The 23,717-nt window shown below is 36.1% G+C and overlaps 1 protein-coding gene across 1 annotated transcript in view; it reads right to left on the reverse strand.

Annotated features, from left to right (window-relative positions):
- Positions 1-310: 310 nt before the first annotated feature.
- The window catches only part of SEC63 (SEC63 homolog, protein translocation regulator), a 60,841-nt gene continuing 37,434 nt past the window's right edge, over positions 311-23,717 (reverse strand). Inside the window, exons 10-21 of the mRNA XM_049817800.1 lie at positions 22,784-22,916; positions 21,519-21,611; positions 14,466-14,620; positions 13,325-13,472; positions 11,454-11,536; positions 9,726-9,785; positions 9,340-9,498; positions 8,509-8,667; positions 7,467-7,568; positions 3,452-3,550; positions 2,507-2,611; positions 311-1,958 (exon numbers count right to left, since the gene is read on the reverse strand). Coding sequence (XP_049673757.1) covers positions 1,815-1,958; positions 2,507-2,611; positions 3,452-3,550; positions 7,467-7,568; positions 8,509-8,667; positions 9,340-9,498; positions 9,726-9,785; positions 11,454-11,536; positions 13,325-13,472; positions 14,466-14,620; positions 21,519-21,611; positions 22,784-22,916 — 1,440 coding nt within the window. The 3' untranslated portion in view covers positions 311-1,814. The remainder of the gene's footprint in view (positions 1,959-2,506; positions 2,612-3,451; positions 3,551-7,466; positions 7,569-8,508; positions 8,668-9,339; positions 9,499-9,725; positions 9,786-11,453; positions 11,537-13,324; positions 13,473-14,465; positions 14,621-21,518; positions 21,612-22,783; positions 22,917-23,717) is intronic.

A 23,717-nucleotide genomic window follows, 5' to 3' on the forward strand; every position in this document is an offset into this window, starting at 1 on the left:
ACAACCACAGAAGTTCACCATGAATAAGTTTAGCATTCATTTTACCTGCTTGACAATGAGGAGTCTGGTGACTCTTCCTCAAGCATTTCTCTCATCAGCGCAGTATTTGGCTTGAAAGCCTATGGAATGCAACTAGTGCTTTTTTATTGTTATTCCTCTACTGTACTTTGCAAATAAAAACTGGAGTTAAAAGCCATTTAAACCTAGTCTTCATTCTTTAGTTTGAACACCTGACACTGCTTATGCTTTACAAGAGTTTTTCCTGCACGATATGCACTTCAGAAGTACTTTGAAAGATACCATAATCTCATTTAGAACATTTTCAAATTTTATTTGCAACTATTGCAATTACAAAGAATATAACAATGTGAATTTGCATTTAGAGTGACAACCCTTTCTAATAAACAAGGTCACAAATTAGTGTGCACCTATTCTGGCTTTGGGCAATTTTCATAGGATGGAAATTTTCCTGCATGACAATTTGTCACATTTTACAGCATTGTATTTTCATAGTTCAATACACAGGAACAGAAATACATCTGCTCCTAGTTGCAGAACACTCATATGTATTTCTGAAATACAGAAATACAGCTTTGAATTAATCACCTTCATTTGTTTTATTGAGAGGAAGAAAAGGAAGAATCCATCCATGGCTTTTGTCAAGTCATACAATACACTAACAGCCCTGATTCTCTCCTCCCTGCATTTACTCTCTAATTAGACTTGGTTTTTTTAAAAACAGGAGTAGGGATAGAATCACTGTCTTGTTTATAGCTCTGCAAGTAGACTGAGGTAAAAAAACTCAAAGAGATGCACACTATTACAAATGCAAACAGCCATCAAATTGTCCAGTTTATTCATGGGAATTCAAAACTGATACAAAACATGCCCTCTTTGCATGTTGTGTTTTACCCTTAAAATGTTTCCGACAGTGTCAGGTAGATTCAGAGTTAAGAATATACTTCGGCTTTCAGTATGAACCTTTTATAAAGGCATTACACAAAAGCCACCAACTTACGTAATACATGGTCCCAAAATTGCTTTCAGACATTTTGTTTATCAAAAGACTCAGATCTTCTGCTGATCTGATGAAATAAAGGCTTAAAAATGTTTTAAGCCATTAATAAGTATCCTATGGCAGAGTCAAGAAAGTTTATGATTTCCATTATAATCTTGGGCATAAAAAGGCAACAGTCCTAAAAAAGCAGCCCTCCAGAATATATGGAATGTGGCAATGGGTATGATGTCAATTTATGATGATCAAGTTAAGTAAAACAGATTTTTAAAGCCATGAATGACGTGAGCAGTATCACAGCAAAGTATTTAATGAATACCACAGAACCAATCAAGTTCGAAAGTTGAGCAGATGTTGTTTCAATCAACAGAGATTTGTAATGTCAAATATACCAAAACGTTTTCTAAAATAAATCCCTAAAGCAGAAAAATTGATTTAAAGTTTGCTCCTAGCTAATAGTACCTTTTACTTAAATTGGACCCTAAACTGATCAGACAATACATAAGCCCACACTTTCGGACATTTATAATAAAAAAGCTTTTATTTTCAGTTGAAACAAATGCACCATCCTGCACTTGAAGGCTATAATGAGCCATAAGCATATTCCAAGGTGTATCAATGGCAACAGATTTGTTTCACCTCCACTGAGAAGTTACATATGCACTCTTAATTGGTAAAGAAAAATTAAACTCAGCCTTCTCAAAGCTTCTGTACTGTGTTTCTTTGTTATTGTACAGTTCCACAGTCAGACCAAGAGTTTGCAGTGTGTGCAGATATTGTAGTCAATCAATAGTATTGTTTAATCATCATCTTCCTCCTCTTCTTCTTCCTCCTCAAAACTGTCTTCAAAGCCTTCACTGTCTTCCTGGTCCTCATCACCTTCTATTGCTGTATCCCATTGTGGATGATTTTCTGGCACTGGTTTTGCTTCATGAACTTCCAGCTGTAAGTGGATAAATAAAAAGAAAGAAAAGACAGGAAAAAAGTGTTACAGATAATACACATCACTTTGGGAAATCAAACAAAAACAACCCCTAAAACAAATTACACACACAAAATTGACAGTTTTTAAAAAAATAAAAAAAACCACACACAAAAAAACCAAAACAAAACCAACAACTGCTTCCAGAAATACAGCATGCCACATTTTTCTTATTAACTGGATATATCTAGGACTAAGGGCAGGGAAACAGCATTGCAGACCTCAAAGTATAAAGCCAGAGCCAACCATACTGCAGAAATTGAATAAACATGAGAAACTGTGTATTAAAATATGCAGGCACTGGAAAGCATCACAAACTTCAGTCCCATTTAATCCAGCATAAAATTGCCACTACTGGCATCAGGCAGAAACCACTTAAGTCCCTACTTGCCACCATTTAAAAATTAGGACAGCTTGACTTCTTAAAGATACCAGGACTTTGGGGGTTTTACTAGCCATATGAAGTAGTTTTCAATATAATACAAATATACAACACAATTAAGCATCACCTTCAATGGTTTAATCTGGTCCAGTCCCATATATGAATCAGATCTTAAATAAACTGTGTACTGATAGTTTCCAGGTTTGCCTGGTGCTGGGAACTTCAGCTCTACCTACAAAACAGAATTCACGCCGTAAGTTCTTACTGCTTTCAAGTGACGCGTTAGAACAAGTACCTGAGCACTCTAATGAACAATAGATACTGCTACAGAGTAATACTTTTTTCTTAAAAAGTTTTTGTTTCTTACAAGTGGCACTTCTATGAAAATCTCTACATAATGAAATACCTACAGAAGAGAGACAAAATGCCCAAGCACAATACCTTCCATGAAAGTTGAATACTCGAGTCATTTTTTTTCTGAATTAGACCAAGTAACTCTACATTAAGCACAATTTCACCCTGTTGTATGCTTTCTAAATCTCAAAAACCCAAACAGGTTAAAATACTTAGTCTGCTGAAAGTATTAGTTTAACTGTACTGTTATTTGAAATTGAACATAAAATTTAGTTTGAAAGAACAAAATACATCAAATCTCCATTTTTCAAAAAAGCAAAGAACACAGGCAAAGGTTAGTGTCTCAGAAAGGTTCATGAGCCAAGGCTAATTAATTTATCTTAGCCTCTGCTATACAGAAGGACACTTGATATTTCTCACACATTTGAATAACTTTAAGAATGATCATTGTGTACGAATACTGTTTTTCATCAGCTTTTGATAACAGGGGAAAAAACATATTCTGCAAAGAAACTTGAAAGTCTTCTTAAATTATTTCTTCTTTCTCCATTATCAATTTTCACAGTTAAAAGACTCCACTTTTATCAGGAGAGTAAAATTTGTCTTCCATCTTAAGAGATAAGTATGAAAAAATTAAAATCTAAATGTATTTGCATACCATAAGACACTTCAGTATAGTTTTGTAATACCCCCAAAGAAAATTCTTCAAATACTTTACCTCCTCTTTATCTTTTAGTGTACAAACGTGATATGGCATACATATTAGCATCTGCTCCTTCCGATCTGCAATATATAGCCACCACCATTCTTGTTTTTCCTTTCATAAAAAAAAATACACAACACCAAAAAAACAGGATTATTGAAGTCATAAAATGATGCCCCTACACTTTATAATAAGTAATTATGATTCACTGGTCCTTATAATACAGATAGAAAGGAGGTGGTTTGGTTTTGGTGTGGGTTTTTTAAACTCTTGGATGTGTATAAATAAAGTATGTATTACATACTGCACACTGAAAGCAAACAGGTTATCAGAAGTAACTGTTGGTCTCCAAAGGCTTCATTCCATACGTTCAGGCTAAGCTACCATGTGAGACATGGAACCATTCTGAAGAATTGTGTCCACTGAGGATTTACAAGCAACTTCATGCAATATATACTAGCTTAGGTCCTTCAACAGAAATCCAGCCTGGATAAAAATGTCAGCATATAAAGCAAGGCACACCAAAAGACAGAGAAAGTACTCTTCACAGTTAACAATCTTTTTCAGTAAAGTATGTTTTGCCCCACTTCTCTCCCCCTCCAAAAAGTGAGAATCTCCTGAAAGTTGGAATTTGGACACATCGAGATTTCACTTCAAGGAAGTATGAACCACAGGCAATATTGGTATTTGTAAAGAATACCAAACAACTGCTGCCTGTCACACACAGCTTTCAAAATAGCTTCAGCTCTCAAAGGTCTTGCCACTGCAGGCACTAAAGCAGAGTTTCTAAACTCAGTGAAATTAAATGAGTGCAGTTCTTCATAAAAGACAGCAACACTGTACAAAAATAATAGTTTATCCCTTTAGTCCTTTACAACTATTCCAAGTGATTTTCTTTATGAAAAACCATCCCATGTGATTACAAGGCATAAATTATTTAATCTGTAAGTTTCAACAATAAATATATTGTCAATCTGCTTGACAGCTGTAGCAAAGAAGAATCTTATGCAGTCAAAGTGTTTATTTCCTAGCCAAGGGGCCTCTAGGAATAGAAGGATAAACAGTATAAACAGTACAGATGAACAAGAACTACAGATGCCAGATCCATTACAGAAATGGCTACTCGCCATTTTGGGTCTATAAGGACTCTGACCATTGAAAAAAGGATCTGCATTTGTATCAATGCGTTATTTTTTATGTTACCAAAACACTGTGCTGACTTACTATATATTATGTGTGTTTCCATCACTCTCAATGGCAAGGAATATTTTTTTTAGAACAAAGATCAAAACTGTCAACTGGATTTTCACAAAAACTGGTAAAAATAGCAGCCAAGGGGGGAAAGAAATACCAGAACAAACAACATCCATTGATCTAATGCTCAAAGGAATCTATACAGTAAACTCTTTGAAAGTAAAGCTCCTGACCCCAAAGTACCACTGCTTTTTTATAGAAAGGACAACTGTGCAGGAGTGTCATTTTCCTCTCTCTTATTGGGTGGAATTTAAAGTTTATGCCTCTGAGAATCTGGCAAGCTAACAGGCTAGCGGGCAAAATGCCCTTTAACAGATGGGTGCAAGGTTTGGCATGCCAGGGAACCAGTATGTTCATGAAATTGGAACACCAGTGCCAGTTTCTACCTAAAAATGTCAAAACTACAATCTGTGCAGTTTCTGGATCCATGGATGCAGGAGCGTAAGATAATTATTTAGGAACCTGCATAGATTAAAGATGCATCTCTGGCAGAGTAATCGACTGCCCAAAAACTTAGATGAAGTGTTAAGGCTACCTCCTGAGAACAAGTATATTAGGCTCAGCTACATCAAACATCCGTAAATTCTGGAAATACAGATTCACACAACTACAGCATTTCAACCATAACTTGGCATCTCAGAACTGGCCATGACCACAATACACATAATACTCTAGATCACAGATGAAAAAACACCCAGAAAGTACGATGGAGTTTGTTCTTCAGACATTGCAAATCAGCTCTATCTGAACATGCCCCAACTGCAGCTACAGCACTAAGTACAGCTGCATTCAACTTTGGGGAAATCATTGACAAGAGGTTGGAAAATTTACAGCTGCAGTACCATGAGACAGTACGTGTGTATCTTTCAAGTTCAAGCATTCAGTTCAGCCCTAGATTCTTTTTTTAGCATAGTATTTAGGTTTTATCATAAAACCCATCACCAGCTTGGTTACACACAGCTGAAGCTTAAGCAGGTTTGTACAGCGTAAGTATAAGCGAAGTCTCCAAAGGAACTCTCAGTGCAGTAAAAAAGAAATACAAATAGTTAGTGCTCTTGTGGCACTGGGCATAACACATACTCACTGTTTGAGCTTAGACTAATGACCAAAGCCAGCTGCCTTCGCAGCAAGGAGGTATTAAGACTCTGCTGCATATTTGACATGATCTAAGGCAGCCAGAAGAGCAGAACGCCAGTACACCTTTTTCTGTTATGCTGGTGTACTGCTGGAAGCTGTACTGAGAGATGGGAGGGTACCTAACAGTATCAGGAAAATACAGCACGAAGATCAGCCATTACAAAACTAGATGTTGTGAGGCCACACAACTCTCAGCTAAGGCCTCCAGGAAAACAATTTATTTGGTTTATTTGTATATCTTGTCTGGCCCCTTAGCAACACATCTTGCTTCCCACACTTTACTTTCTAATGATGGCAGAACTAGGTAAAAACAGCAGGAACAGTATGATCGCAAGCATGGGGACAACGGAGTATGTTTTGCACGTGCAACAAGCTGTACAGGGTACAGACATAAAGAGCCTTGGGGACTGAAAAGAGGGAGCAAATATACACAGTCTTCCTTTTTTCTCACGTTTTCCTGTTCTTCCCCATCTCAGTTATCTCCTTTAAACCACAATAGGAAGCATAAGCTTTGCATCTCATCTCCCTGTTACTGGAGATAGCAAGACAAGAGAAGATATCCTAGATTAGCTCCCTAGTCAGAGAGCAGGGAAGCAAAGGAAACCCTCTGAACCACTGGCCTGGAAGGGAAGTGTGGCCAAATACTCCTTCCTGCTGGTCCCAATCTGGTCACCTCCCAAAGACCTAACTTATTTGCTCAGAACACAAAACCTGCACTTTGAAAAAAATCCCATCTTTTTCATGGTTTCATTGCTGCAACTGGTTTTCAGACACCGAGTGGTCAGCTGTTTGTGTAAGTAACAACTGATATATCGGAACATACTTTCAACACCAAAGGCTGCTGTAGGGACACCTCAGCCTATCTACTACACTGAGTCACCACTCTCAAATACATCTCTGATACCAATCCATATCTGATCTTGTATCTTTGAGCTCTATAGGAAAAAGACTGTTCCACAATGGGCTTCCACCACTACCAGACTACACTGTGGTAGAAAGAGACAGCTTTACCAACCCTCTCCATCTTCCACAGCCACACACTGTGTTGCCACCACATTGTTGCACTGAGACTTGAAGTCAAGCAGCAAGCCAAAACAATCTGCTGATCCAAACGACCCCTAAACTCTCCTGTCATTACTGTTAACACAGGAGGGGGGGATCAGGACATCCCCCACTCACAGGTGCTTGCAGTTAGATAAAGAGCAAGTTAATACTCTATATTGGAGCCACTGCTGTGCTTTCACATTCCATAGTGCGCGCACACAAAAAAAAGGACTATAGATTAGATGCCTATATATCTGAAAGCTTTCATTCTGAATCTATCTATATGCAGCAGATCATCATAAAAAAAACCCAAACTTTAGCATTATTGCCATCAAAAAGGGACCTTAAATTCTATGCAAGTTTGCAAGTCTCTGGGAACTGGATAGAAAGAATAATACATTAAAAGTTTTTAGGAAAGTATCTGAAGGAGTTTAAGAGGATTTTATAAATTTAGACTTTTTTAAATTAAGATTAGCAATTTTTTCAAGTATTAGACTTCTTTAAAAGCCCAGTATTTACAGTAAAAATACAAAAAGAGCAATTAATTTGCATTATATTAATTCTCATGTTTTGCAACTGTAATGTTTTTTATTACCTCAGGAAAAAAAAGACTGTAAACGGGATGTGTTATCTTTGACTTCGTTTCAAGCAGGGCTCGTTCCTTTCTCTGTATACTTTGCTGTAGTTCTTGCCACTCCTGTCAAAGACAAGTTTAAAGAGTTACTGTGCACTAGCCACCTTTTGCATTAAAAAAAGAGAGACATTTCAGCCCATGGAAGTGATACATATGACAAGTTCTTGTGCTACACAACACATTATAAAAGGGAAAGGCACGTAGAGATTAAGTTATACAGTATGATTGAAAGAAAAAAAAAAAATCAAGCAACAGTAAAAATAAAGAGACCATTCATATAAATATTAAACAATAAAACCCCCAAAACACAGATCTGTGGGGCTTGCACACATTCTTCAAAACTCCCTTCTACAGCACTGCCTATGAACACTCACTACCTGAGCTGTAAGAGTCCTGATTACAAGCTTGATGATTCTTTTCCCTTCAGAAGCTTATTCTCACCCTGTACAGGACTTCCAGCTGTCATGCTCAAGTCTTCCACTGTAAGACCTGTGGTGCAGAAATCATCTACCACCACAATGCCTCATTCTCAATTACAATTACAATTTCAAATGACTGACTAAATTATTAACAGTTACTAGAGTTTAGTAAGCACATGTACAAGTTCATTCAACTACTGCATGCTTATAGTATGCATTATGCAGTATGCAACAGCCCCTGCATGTAAAGAACAAAGTTCAAAGGAGAGACCTTATCTCACAAAATCTGCAGCAGCTAGTAATCAAATTAAGTTGAAAGAAACATTACAATCTAACCCTGAAGTTAAGCTATTTTTCTCATCTCATTTTTAAGTTTTCTGTCTATGCTGCAAAGACCCTTCACTGCTCTCTCAGACTTGCAATGACAAAGCTCTTACGCCAGAATAAAGTCTATAAACCTCTAGAGAACTGATATTACTCCTTCATCCTAGTGTTGCCTAGCCTGAGGGGATGCCAGAGGATTAAAATGCATTTTCTCTCAACCCCAGAGGCAACATTACCCTTCAAGAAAAAGTAAGGCTTACAGCTTCATCATCTTTGTTTTGCTTCTCATCTTGTTCTCTGTCAGAGTCTCTGTCACTTCCATCATCTTTTTCACTTTGAGAGTCCCTGTTTGTTTCTTCTTCTTCAGATTCACTTCCTTTATCCGAGATCTCCTCCTCTTCTTCCTTTGCAACTACTTCCTAATGGGAAAGAAAAACCAAAAAGCACATTCACAGCACCTGTCTTAGGGTCATAGCCCTTATTTCCTATTTTGATCTACACCCTTCTTGTGTCACAGAGTATGTCTACAGTGAAGATTAATCCTTTTCACCTCATGTGCCAAGAGGAGCAGGGAAGCAATTTTCCTTCTCCATATGGCATCCACAACATGAATAGGAGAAAACAGTATTTGATTCTGAGGTCACATTTCAAAAAGTCATAAAAAAATTAGAGAGAATATAAGAAAGTACCTACAACACAGCCCATGAGGTAGAGAAAACACCATGCAGTGGGAGCATAAAGGTATTAAAGCTACTTAATTTACCAGAAGAAAGTCTCATTTCAGTTATTAACTTTAAAGGAAAAGTAGAAGGTACAGAACAATTCACCTTGCAGAAGGCAGCATTACAAGAACAAATAAGAAGGGACTATGAAGCCGGACTTCTAAAGTAGCTGGACACAACCTTCAGCACTGTGGTGGTTCCCTGATTATTTTACCACTAATTTTTAAATGCAAAGAAGAAAAATGCAATTTTAGGAAATATGCTTTAGAAAAGCATAGAATGAAATGTAATAGATGGATACAAAAAACCATCAGAATAGGAGTGATAAGCTGAACAAAATACTAAAATATTAAAGAATCTATAAGCTACCCCATTAGCTTGTTTTTGCTTCTGCTGTTTTGGTGGCTGCAATGAAGGTGGCACAGGTTTCTTTTTCAATGGCTTCTTTTTCTTTGATTTTGAAGCTTTCTTGGTTCCTTTATTCTTTTGCTGCCATCCTTTGCTCTTAACTTTGTTGACATCTCCTTGCTGTAAGGAAAGCAGTATTTAAAATATTTATTCTGTTTATTAAATTTCAGGCATTCACTGTACTTTAAGCATTTTAAGCTTAGCTTAAAAGTTAGAAAGCATAGCTCAAGATACACTTCAGTAGTCATTTCTGGAAAAAAAATGCTTGCAAAGCACACAATTAGCAACTCAAGAGCTGAAAGAAAGTTCTCTTTAGCTACCAAGAGGAACATTCATTCTTCACTTACCCCGTCTTCTGTTGGTTGTTCTTCTGCTGCACATATAGACTGTTCTTTTTCAAACACTTCCTGGTTAGAGAAAGATGTGAAAACTATTAAAGCCTCTCTGTACCAAAAGAGCAAATCATTACTTTATACTTGAACATAAACTAAATCATCTTAAGTCTGAAGGCTTTACTCATTATGGCAAATTCTTTTATCGGTGACAAACACAACACAAAATTAACAGATCAAAATTAAACACTATTTCAAACATTTGGTCTAGGATTTTTCCATCACTAGCATTATAAAAAAAATTTAGTAACAACATGTCATCTTATTCCAAAGAATCTACTTGTTTTATAAAGCATAGAAATTCTGTATCACAAAAGCAAGTAGCAGTGAACTGCAAATTCTGCTGCAATTGCCAGAGCATTAAAAACTTCAACAGCTGCACTGCTACTCAGGGACACAGGACAACAAACCAAACCAGAAATATGAAGCGTTAAGACAAAACACAATGTTGGTATTGTGTAGACTAGAACATCTCTATGCAAATGGAATTTTTTCATGCATTTCTTCCTTCAAAACATACTATATGCCATTTTAAAAAAATCATTCATAAGGAGCTGTCTTATATAATAAGATGGCAAATATGAGATACCAGCACAAAAAAAAGCATCATATAAAAGGCTAGCTCTAGTTTTTAGGTCATGTATCTCGATGCCAGACTGCCTAGTGGCGTTCATGTAGAAAACATCTTAAATGAGTTTTCTATATGTTGTCAGACATTTTAATTAATTTCTAAGTACAGTCCAGTATGCTAACAATTCCTAGTCTCCTTCATTTTTAAGATCCAGCATAGCAATATGGTGCTGTTACTTTCTACCTACTGCATCCTCAGGTATCATTGAGATGATGCATTCTTAAATTCCATAGCATGAACACATGGTACTTATATATACAGACTGCTTTCTGCTGAACTGGTTTCAATGTCTAGTCTGATCCTCAACTGTAATACTCATGCTTGTATGCCTTACCTTAGAGGCACAACTCAGACTTTGTTTTCTTAGACAATTATCTGAATAGTACAGATACAAAAATGGACACTGCAGACTTTGTCAGGCAAAAGTTTGTTTAATTTCCCTGCATTAAGTTTTTTGTTCAAAGTCATTCCTGCATCTTAAGCTGAACAAAAAGCACAAGTCAGAAGTTTAACTACTAGGGTGTAGTATTATTTTGGTTATCCCACATTGCCACCCATTCAGCAGACCACTTTCTTCATGCGGCACTGGTGTACCTCCTTTACATTAAGTTATGTATATTCTGCTGGACTGAGTTTCTTTCATAAAAGTGTCTAAAACACCCACGAGATTTGTAACATTATAAGCCCACATAAAGTGAAATCAAACACTGTCCTAAGGACTTGAGTGAACACTTTATTCTAGTTCAAGAACTAAGTTTCTGAATGTCTCTTTTCCTGTTATTTACAAACCTCAGGGCAGTATCATTTGCCATATTCTTTTACTGTTCCCTAGACAACTGCAATGGGTCAGGCTGAACTTTGGTTTGATTCCAGGAAAACATTCTCTTTCAGAAACAAAAACATAAGGGAGGATTAAGAGCACAAGTTCTCAATTTCAAATCTTAATTTTACAGTTATATTTACAAAATACTGTTAGCTTGCAAAGAAGAAATGCCTGTTTATTAGCATATGCTTGCAGTTACCCTGAAACAAGAAGTATTCTTAATACTTACTGCCATGGTCTGTCTCGTTAGTGTGACCAGAACAGTGACAAGAGAACCTACTGTAATATTGTTGCTGTCTTCATCATCCAAAACTAGTGTAAAAAAAAAAAAAAAAAAAGCAACACATCTATTAAACTTCTTTAAAGCCTTTCTTTCCATTAAACGTGGTTTCTGTTGTGTCTAAATATAAGCATACAAATTCCAGAATTTTTAACAAAAAAAAAATTTCAAAATATTATTTAATAGGTCTCTTACAATCTCAAATATACTATCAGGATGAGGGCTGGTAATTCAGCAAACTATAAAACAGCAGCATTGAGTTTGAAATTTTAATTGCATGAAAGTTAGAAAATTCAAAGTTATAGCTGCTGTGGGAACCATAACTCTGTAATATTGTGCATTATAAATTAAAGCATAAAACTTCAGAAACATGAAATACCACACATGACCAAAGGGACCCTGTTATATTTGTTCTGGGAATCATAACTTTGATTTTCCTGACTTTCATATGATTAACAACTCAATTTCAATGCCACATTAACAATCATGCATTTAATTCTTTTTTTAAGTAGAAGGCAAAGGAAAATAAAAGAACAGCAATGATTATTTTAACTAAAACATCAAACATAAAACCCACAGGAAAGCCAATGAGGAGTTTATATCTCTCATCTATGAACTGGAGAAGTCCCAGGTTGGGGAGCAATGGAGCTATATCCCAGTGTAGAAATTTTATTTACGTTCTGCACCACCACCCACCACCCCCCGGAAAGCAGTTTTACTATTCACTAGTTTTACAGATAAATTTTTTTTATTATAATGGTAATACTGAGCTAAACAGAAAAGCATATGGATTGTTTAATTCTCCATACCACAGCCGAGTATAGTTGTGTGACAAATAAAGACCATAGGCAGAAAAGCGTTGCTTGCCAAAACATGGGAAGGTACTCTCAAGACTGAACTTTAAGCAGATTAACAGGACTGTGTACAATCCTGTGCTACAATAAGACAAAACCTTTTGTTTGTTTTTTAAAAACACACATAAACAACATTTAGAAATATCAAGATTAACAGACATTTTCTTCCTTACCAGGTATTTCCATTGACATTTGTTTCTCACAGAGGACTATGCATAAGCCAAATTACAACTTAGGCGACCCAAACAAAACATACCACATTTTGAATTTGATCATTGTAACCACAGTAACAATATAAATTAGAAACAAGTATTAGAACAACCTTCCGAATATCTCGTATTTACTAGCACTGATCTTCTACAAAGGAAAGGAGACCACAGAACCAATTCAATTTCCACTGAAAGGCTGCCTAACAGAACTGCCTAATCTTCAGAGAGGAAGAGCGTTACACATTCAGTGAAACAGTGCACACAGAAGGTAGCTAAGCATAGCATGGACAAATTCTGCTAGATATAAAAACGATACAAAGATTATGACAAAGGAACCCATGAATCTTTAGTCCTCAGGGTGTCCAACTCAAAATCTCACAAAGGACTCTCCATGCTGGAATAAGCTGAGCGTAAATTCTGGAATAAGCACAACTTTTAAAGTTACCTAATAAAAGTAGTATTTCAACCAGAATTCCACATTGCTCATGAAATATTAAATCAACAGATGAAATATCAGATAAGCTCCTGTAGGAGAATGTACTGCTGGCTTGGGAATCTGTGAAATGTTTCAATTTACTTTATCTCCTCAGACTGTAAATCTCACATAGAAGAGCCCACCACTCAAAAAAGTATGTCATTTCCAGGCCACATAAATAACAATGAGCTGTGTTTCAGCATCCTCCAAAAGCTTACTGCCAACAGACTATCAAAATGCCAGAAGAGCAACATATACAGAACAAAAGGACCTCCCACTTACCCTGTGGTTTTATATCCATAGTGACATACGGAAAGCTGCCAAGGACAGCCATAACTTCATCATATTTCTTATCTTCTAGGAAGTGCAGTAAATTGCGACGATCAGAACCCTTCAAACTCACCAAATCCTGAATACTTTTAATTTTATACTAAATTTATTTTTTTAAAAAAAAGGGAAAAAGAAAAAAGGAAGTCACATAGTAGCAGAGAACACAGTCCACAAATAAACTCTTGATAATACATCACTTGGGTATCTATTAGTAACACGGGGTCACATCATTTGATTTGTTCTTATTAAAAAAAAACACCCATATTTTAGGAAACTAACAAGCATATGTTTTAAGAAATGATAAAACAGAGGTTGCATTCAAACATACTAAATAGCACTGCTTTGAACATTGGTGTGTTCCTTAGTACGTCACCCCTTAGAAACTGGTAAATGTCTTATAAAACTATTATTTCAGCCAGCTTTTTCAGAAAGCTGAGCCAAGAAATCTTACTAATCAGGTCCTTTATTTAGAGTACTTTAGTGCTTTGAGATTTATATTAGCAGGAACAACTAAGTACAAGTTACTTTTTTTTCTTCCCATACTGAACTGACTACAACTGCATACCAGGAGCTTTATAAGGCTTCCTCCTTCATACATAAAAGATCACAAAACCAGAAATACTTTCGACAGTAATTGATAATTTTTTTCCTTTTATGAACTCCTCTGTGCTACCTTCCCAGTATATTTTCTATCAAACTAGATTAAGAATGATGTAAAGCCAAATAAACAAGCAAAAAAAATTTCCAGTAGGATATTCCAGCCACATTCTGGAAAAATATTAAATACAAGATAGTACTCTAATAAGAAAGAAACACTGTTTCTCCTGTTTGTGAGGTCAAGGTAGACTGGTCTTTTACACTCTTTTACACTTATCAGATCTCTGATCTTAATTCCCACCTCCTAACTGAGATGGACTTTAAAGAAACAAAAAGCACACAGATCATCTAGGAACTATTGTATTGAACTCCTGAAAAATAAATATATTTTTAGTCTATTAGTTAATTCATAACCTTGCTTCTTATAGGCAAATTGGTAAAAGAAATAACAGAAAGTGTTTTAAGAAGTTACCAAGTATCATTTGTAGTTTTATACCTTTTTATGATTGGAGACTCGCCTAAGATTGTCCTCTTCGATGTGAGGCAGCTGCAAAAGGGGAGACTTGAACTGTTGAAGTCCCTGGACAGTCATCTGGGAAAGCTTCATGCAATTTTCCAAAGATCCCAAAGATGGAGCACGGAACTCCCTTTCTTGGGGAGAATAAAACAGACAACATCACTTTTTTTTTTTTCTTCTTACACTTCTAAAGTGTGTACTTGTACTACAGACCACAGTAATCCTTGTTTTCAGTCTACCAAGCAAAAAAAGAGGCATCTTAAAATGTCCAGCATAATTAACCAAGCAGCCTTTTTACTCCCACTGCAGTCACATAGCTCAGCAGACATTTTCTTTCCTCTATTTAGGCTATCACAGGTGAACACTAAGAAAGGGAAAGACTTCCATCTAACATTGTCTCAGGGAACAACAGCGCAATGTATCTATGCAATTATTATAGACAAAAACTCCATCATTTAAGTTTAAAAAAAGCGGCATCAAAAGCAATGTTTAAAATTTGTATATTTTACATATGTCTATGTATAACATGTTTAGCTCTACTTTTTAAGCGTATTGTTAAATATAGTTTATCATTAAACACTAATCTTTTATGACACAATACATTACTTCTAAGATTTTCATCTTGAGAGATGAACATAAAGGTAGCAGCCTAATGCTTGCAAGAAAAAAACGCAGGTATAACTGAAGCTAAGCAGAGCATATTATATTGTTAAAAGGCAGTAAGAATAGCTGTAAAATACCAAAGGCCTGGCTTTTGTAAGTAAGTAAACCTAAAGGTTAAAAGGCGTGCCTGAGCAAACACCTATTTGACTTTTCTTGTAGAAATTGCCTACAGTTCCCTTCATATTTTAAAGTACAAAAAGGTTTACCCTCTACATAATTAAAATTATTATAAGACAGACCAGCAGAAAGTCTTAACCAGAACAAAGCAAAAGAAAAAAAAAAAAGCAGTCATTTAGTACTCATCATGTCTGCAAAGAAATGAAAAAGCAAACAGGTTTCCACATACTGCTATTTAACTTTGTTAGACAACCATCCATTCCTAAACAAGGCTTCTCAAAACCCTGTTTAGAAAACTCATTTCAGAATTCCCCCGCAGCTCAAAAGCTGCTGCAAGTCCAGAATTGGCAGTGTTTGGGTCACTCTATGGATACTTTACCGTGAAACAGAAAAATAAATTAGATCCTCTTCAGAGAGCCAAGAGGAATTTAAGCTACTTAAATCTTTTCCTGAACTCATATGTGGCATATGAAAGAACTGAAGGCAATTTTAAAGATGTGTTACAGAAGGCACCTGTAATTTACGATGCCTGTCATTTTATTTAAGAATCAGTGTATACATTTTCCTATACTTCAAAACCTTTTCTGAGAAACAATCAATCTTTGATTACCTTGACTGTTACAGGTATATTCTGCATATAAACATATAAAAATAAGTATGAATACAAGTATCTGTTTGTGTACATACACAAATACACTCATATATGTATACAAATATGTGTATTTGGTATGGACATACTTGGCTGGTATTGGGATATTTGGGACACTACAACAGGGGCATAGAGGCATCTTTCAATAGATCGATTAGACAGATGGTCAGAAGGAATATGCCCACTCTGCTAGGGCTGTGTGATCAAGCTTACCACACTATCAAGGCAATTAGAGATACAGATAAAAGCACATTTACTTACACCTGGGTGAGAAGGCAGACAAGCTGTAACATGCACCTGACCAAAAGGGTACCAAAGCCAAACCTGCTGAATGTTTAAGTGCCAATGGCATGTATTTTGATTAAAAGCAAGTTTAAGTTAATTTTAAAACATTTTACAGTGGAAATATGAAAAGGTAATAAATCTGACAAAAAAAAAAAAAAAGAAAAACAAAACCACCACCCAGATTTGGTGTCTTCAGTATGTTTTCTCCTTCCTTTATACCACTACCTTGCTGCAAATTTATAAGCAGCTACTAGGGTATGATAAACACACATGAAAGATCACTCCATTACCTCTGCTCCACCTGCCCCTCTCCCTTCAAATGGCCTGTATCTTCATTAATTACACCAAGCTATAAATATAATCAGCTAGCAAATCAAATTACATGGCAGGATTCTTTTTTAACCCAGTACATTAGTAAATACTGTGAAGATTATACACAATGCAAAGAGAAAAATAACACATGAATGGAACTATCCAACTAGACATACTGATAAGTAACAAAGATGTAACTTCTACCTTTCAAAAAAAAAAAAATCATAGACTCATAGAATGGTTTGGGTTGGAAGGAACCTTAAAGCTCATCTAGTTCCAACCCCCCTGCCGTGGGCAGGGACACCTTCCACTAGACCAGGTTGCCCAAAGCCCCATCCAGCCTGGCCTTGAACACTGCCAGGGATGGGGCATCCACAGCCTCTGGGCAACCTGTTCCAATGTCTCACCGCCCTCACAGGGAAGAACTTCTTCCTTTCATCTGATCTAAATCGATCCCCTCTCAGTGTAAAGCCATTACCCCTTGTCCTATCACTACAGGCCCTTGTAAAAAGTCCCTCCCCATCTTTCCTGCAGGCTCCCTTTAGGTACTGGAAGGCTGCTATAAGGTGTCCCCGGAGCCTTCTCTTCTCCAGGCTGAATAACCCCAACTCTCTCAGCCTGTCTTCATAGGAGAGGTGCTCCAGCCCTCTGATAGTAAATAGTAATGGAAAGACTAATCTCCCAAATAGCACAAAATTACTTTCCACCTTACCCATCTTCCACCTCCCCTGTAATTTTTTTGGCTGCTGCTAAGGAAAGTCACAGGACTTTTTTAAATTTAAAAAAAAAACCAACCCCACACTGCAAACCAAGTTAATAAAAGGATCCTAAATATTCTCTGACAAACTGGTTTTTGCAGGGAATTCACCTAGAGCTTTAAGACCACAGAGCACTAGTCAGAGTAGAAATTCTTCTTTTTCTTAAAGCATTGACTCATCACCCATATGACAGCAGAAGAATATTTTAACAAAGTTGGAGAATATTACTTTGGTTTCCTGAAAATAACACAGGACTTTATATTCCCTGAGAGTGGATTTGAGGAAAGACAGTATAGCTTTTAACAACACTCAACTGCCCCCACCATAAAATGAATGTCATTACTGCATGTATTTTGACAGCTTCTGCTTGTCAAAACTGCACAAGACAATCTAATGACATTAATCTAATGTCATAAGGTCATCCAAAACATATGACATTAAAGTAGTCTATCACAAATTTAATTGGAAATCATAGTTGCTTGTGAAGGAATGGTATACACCTGGGTCAAACCACAACCTCTACATTACACTGCAGCTTCCAACCTGAATTAAGAAATGCACTCTGACTGGACAGCTGAACTGATGCCTAACCTTTCTGCAGACAGTTGTAAGAGCACATTCCATGTTTTTGGCAGCAAACACCTTGCTTGGCAGGGCAGCTATCTACTTATGACACTGAAGGATGATCTCAAAGAAGCCAGCGAGACAATTTAGACTTGCTGATTATCAACTACCAGTTAATCATCACAAAACAATGGATGCAAGCAAGGAATGCCATACAGCAAAGTGTATTTTCAGGGAGCTGCATGTAAAAAGAAATTCTCACAGACTATGCGGAAATTAGGCAAGAGTAAAAGAAATTTTATCTAAAGGTAGCTCACAATTGCCACATTTTCCACCAGACCAGAAAAAGCGTAGCAGTAACTAAAAACTGACTGGACTGAACTGAAAACAGTATCAGTTTTGCTTTTATGAAAGCAAATTAAAACAAACAGCAACAAATCCAAACTCATTTGCAAGGAATGATAGCTCTGTCAAAAATTAAGAAGTAACCATGATTAAACAATTTTTATGCCAAACCTACACTCATTCTTTCAGGACAGATTGTTTCTAATGGGGTTTGATAAAGGCAGTATCTGTGGCTTTTATGGCAATGCATAAGCAGGCTGAGATAACCACTTTTTGCTGTCTGGGGAAGCAGGATGCTTGTCCCTGTGAAGGGCTCAGACAGCAGAACTTCATATATCTCATTCTGTGACGTGTTGTCCTCAGTCTTTCTTGCATCTCCTTCAAGAACAGCTGATACTGAACCAGTAGTTGAGTGCTATATGGACACTTTTAAAATTAACTAGAAAAACAAAGTGTCAAGATTCTGAAGATTCATCCAAGGTGCTTTTCCTCAAAAGACTTGATTACAAAGCATGCATAAATGGTTACGGATATTTTTAAAAATAAAACAACAACAATAATAATTCAGGATATTTGGAAGACATAAATGAATGCAGCGCAAAATGAGACTCCTCATCCCACCACCAATTTAGGTTTCACAAAATAGAATTGGTGCCCAAAATATTCCTTTAGATAGTATTAACGCATGCCATCATCTATGTATTTTCACAGATCAGGACTGCTGAACATATATGGCTTATTATAGCATGCGTAATTTTAGTACCATGTCAAGACTGATTTAAGTGAAAATTAGAACTAAACCCAGAAACATCAGTAGTTAAGTTTTAAGCTACTTAAAATTATGTTAAGATGACAAATACACAAATTTAAACAAAACAGTCTCTCAAAAATTTCAATATCTAACTTTAATTTTACTCATATCTTTAAAAAAAATAATGACACCTTTTCAATTTCTAGTTGTTTCCCAACAATAGTCAGCAGGGGGGCAAAATTCTCTCTACATGTATGGTCATCAGAAGTAGGGCCAACATTTTAAATTTGCTAAGTGATAAGTAGCAAAAATGGTGATTTTCCTTTCAATGAAAGATCAAAATTCTGAAATGGTTTACTTTCAAGTCCTCAAATTCATTATTCTTAGCCTGATGGGCAACTGTTCAGTACCACTTTCCCTTTAATGCTTTGTGCTGAGAGCACTGGCATGGAAGTCAGAGGAAATATTTAGTAGAAATACTGTCATTGTAAAAAATTGGAAACAATTTTGAGAAAACCTGCTAAAGGTATACCAAACAAATCCTCAACTATACCTATGATACACTTCTACTTTGAGTTTTTCCAAATCTATGGAACTAACTTCTACCATACAGAATGACAACTATAATTTCTGATCCACTTTCATAGACTCGTTGAGGTTGGCAGGCACCATGAAAATTTCTAGAAATTATTAGTTGGTGAGGTTGTATAGGTTTGGGTTTTTTAGTAACCATCACTGCATTTCACATGCAAATAGAAAATTAGTTTACACTACTGTCTTCCAAAATATTGTTTGATTTTTTTATTTTACTTTAAGGTAAAATCATTTTACTGTCAAATTAAAAAGGTGTCTCCATATACATACAGAGCTAGAGAAGAATACAGCTACCTGGAGGTCATTCAAGTTCTGAAGTATATCATGTAAAAGCTGAAAGATACGTAACAGAGTACAAGAAGAGCTATAGGTGGTTTTCATTTTTCAAAGACTTCTAGTTCTGTTGCATTAAAAAAAGCTTCTGGCCGTATTATTTTGGTTTCATTTTGCACAAGTGAAAACAAGTATTTGCTAGTTGACTAATATATACATAGGCCATCTTTAAAAGACATCTTCTAGAGGCCTGAAGCATTTTTATAAAAATACCTATCCAGATTTAAAAAAAAACAAACATACCTATATTTGGCATACGCAAGGGCTTATAAACAAGTAAAAAGTTGTCTTTGCTCAAGCACTTTTCATAATTAACTATAATATGTGGACTTGGTCCTGCTGATCTAGCAAAACTTAGAAACACCACCAAAACAAAACCAAAGAAACAAAAAAAAACCCCAACACTTCCAAGATAGCTACTTAGCTATTCATGAAATAAATTGCTAAACTATTAAACTAGTAAGGTTTCACAGCATTAGCTTCCTCATCTTAAATCTGCACTGGAGATATCCTTGCAATTCAGTTAGTGCTAGTCTGCAGAATATTCACAAAAACATACCCAATATCTATCCACAGCTGAGCTCTTAGCATGATATTCGTTAATATATACAATCTAATGTTAAGTGAAGATTACTTATAAAATGAAAAATATGGCTACTGCTTCCTTCCAGGTTTCAAGTTTTCTCTCCAGCAGCCTCACAAACTAGTAAAGATAGGGTTTAAAACAGAAATAGAAATATACTTAATCAATACTTGTTTCCAAAATAGGACACATAAGCCAGCATGCAGCAGCCTGATCTGCTCACGTCCCCTCTCCTGTACTTTTTTTGGTTATGGAGTACAATTTCCAGCACCACTTGCAATAGTGCTGGGAAAGATCTTCCCCCAAACCATTCTTGTTAGGAGGCTATCAATGCTTGTTAAAGGAGTTCTGGTCTAGTAACGATGAACCAATGAGTATTATTTGATGGCAAGCAAAATGGTCCCCCATTTGGCATAAAAAAATGCCTTGCCTCTGTTTGTTGCAAAAACAGAATGAGATCCAAGTCTTTGTTTCTTTACACTGCAAACAACCACCTTCAGCATAATTGTATTTTTACAGTAAAAAATAAAAGAAGCTTCAGTATTACATTTCAATTAAATTGTAATTTCTATGGTAAACATGGCAAAGCACCTGCCACCATAAGTTCAGGAAAAAAACCCTACAACCTACATAGCAGGCTCAACAGCATAAGAACCAGAAATGGAGAAATGAGCCACACACAAACAAACAAATGACGGCAAAGAAATGAGCCAAAATAGAAGTGACACGCAGAAGAGAAAGAACTGCAAAAGTGCAAACTAAAAGATGGATGAACACAAGGTTCAACACTAAGTGTTTTGATACCAAAAATGGACCAGATCTTTAAGAAAATGCAATTAAAAGTTTTGCCTTAAAGGCAAGGTGAGCACAGATACTTAAGATTTCAGAGTGGGGCTTGGTGACAGCAGCAACATTTCAATCTTCAAAATGGAGAGCTCTCTCAGAGTGGAAAGAGCAAAAGCTCATTTAGGCATTTCTAAATATCACAGATTAAGTTTCCCACAAAAAACAAAGACTATATGAAATACTGCAATGAAGAATCATTTACTAGTTTTAATTATACAGTTTCTTTTCTTACCTTCCCGGCTTCGAGCCATTATTATTAGTTGGCAGATCACATTAATCATTTCTTGAAGTAACGCAGGACTCTTTTTCAGGATAAACTGCTGATCTGCAAGACATAACTGGCTGCAATTTGCTGCACTTCCATTAGGAAAAAAGGGGACAGTTTACATGAACTGGACATACAATCGTGCTGTATTCATTTCTATACATTCTTGTATTACTGAAAACACCACTTTATTCACATTGACACATCCATCTGTAGCATCCCCTCACAAAACAGGAAAGAGCAAGTGCTAAGAGGAAACACAAATTTTGTATGCCAGACAAGCATCTTGCATACCAAAGGAATAAGTACTTATTAGATCCATCTAAAAAAAAGCAAGAAGATGGCACAGATAATTTACCAGTCTTATTAAAATAGCATTAATTCTTCAGATAATCACAGGTTAAAAAAAGGATTTTTAATTTTAAGTGAAAAAGCAATTTTGGGAAAAACATCATTTGTAAAGTAATAACTTCTTTGGAATACAAATATGTGAAGTTCTAAGTACAGACAGTAACTAAGTGGCAAGGAAGAGGAGATATTTTTAGTGGCTATTTAAAACTGATCATTTTTCTTTTGAAAGAAACTGGAATATTTGAACCAAAGCATCTTCATTGTTTGTTTGGTTTGGGTTGGTTTTTTTTAATTTGCATGAAAATATAGAACATCTCAAGTTGGCTGGTGGGCCTAAGAAACCATAAGTCTCATGGCTGAAACTTAAGAACTGCATTTAGAAACATTTCAGTTTGTATATTTACAAGTATGAAAAATTGCAAAACAAAACTGAAGCTCATATATAACTGCTATTTTAAAGTTCTAATCTTGTCATCCTTGCTTTACATAGTAGAGGGAAAAAACTCAAAAAAATAACTATGAACAGAAACGTTAGAGACCAGTATTATGCTTATCTTGGATTTCTTTACTCTGAAAAGCAAATACACTTCACGTGTTCAACTTTTTATTCTATTACAAAGAAGAAAAAAACTGATCAAAGTCATATTTGCAGCCAAAAAGCATGAAAAACTAGGATATTAGTATTACAGAGCTATCATGAAAAAAATGCAAAGTAAATGTTTTAGAAAGTCACTGAAGTTCAAAAACTAAGTATGGTGCATAGAGATGATTGAGCAGCGATCCATGCAACTCTTTCATGGACAAAAGGTATGTTTATGAGTACTGTAGCATGCAGTGTGCTGCTGTTTCTAACAATATCCAATTAGGGGAGAAGCCATTACCTTCTTCAAGGACCTCAGGAACTTTCATCCTGGCAAGATGAGTCAACAGCAGAACTCTGGCTTTCAGGCTGTAAGGGCAGGTGAGTGGAGGCTCATTCTTCTTTAAATTTATGCCACCAATTTCTCTGATTAGCTAAAATAAAAGTTAAATACAAATAGCTATTTTGGTGCTAAAGAAGAACAGATACAGGAGGAGAACAGTTTACAAGGAAAAACAGTTACATTCACAAAAGCAAGCCTTCAAGTAACTTTTCCCTGTAAAGTTCTGTAGAGATGAACGTTAGCCTTTTTTATTCATAACACAGCTCCAAAAGGTCTAAAAGTATCTTTAAATGCTTTGTTTCAATGTGGGGGTAAGGGGGGAAGTAAAGGTTTGCACACAAGAAACTTGCCTCGAATAGCGTTGAGTAAATTTGTATTGATAGATGAAGATTTTTAAAATCTTATTTTACTGCCAAGGTTTACTAGATTCAACCATACTTCTAAGGTATTTATATTAAACTCAATATGCACTAGCAACAGCATCATCCTGAGACCTTTCACCCATTTAAGACCTAGCCAACTTCCTCAGAAACAGTCTCAAGTATCACAGGAAGGAGGGTTATATGCCTGAACTCCCTGGTAGGCTGAAAAGCAAGTATTTTAACTTATTTATAAAAAGCTCCAACTTGAAAAAAGTGTGGTATTCTTTATTCAGAATGACCTATCTTTATCCTGACTAGACCAAGATGCACAGTACAAACAGGTCGCTCTCACCTGATTTTGTTGAAGACCCTGGAGGGAGAGGCTGCAAAGCTGAGTAACAGAAGCTCATAGCTTATAAGAATCAATACATGGCCCACAAGGTTCACTTTCAGGTCAACAAGTCACTGAGGAGAGACTGAGGTTCCAAAATCTCCAGCCACAAAGGGAAGTTAGAATATCAACAGTCAGG

Source organism: Accipiter gentilis, chromosome 15 (assembly GCF_929443795.1).
Source record: "Accipiter gentilis chromosome 15, bAccGen1.1, whole genome shotgun sequence".
NCBI lineage: Eukaryota > Metazoa > Chordata > Aves > Accipitriformes > Accipitridae > Astur > Astur gentilis.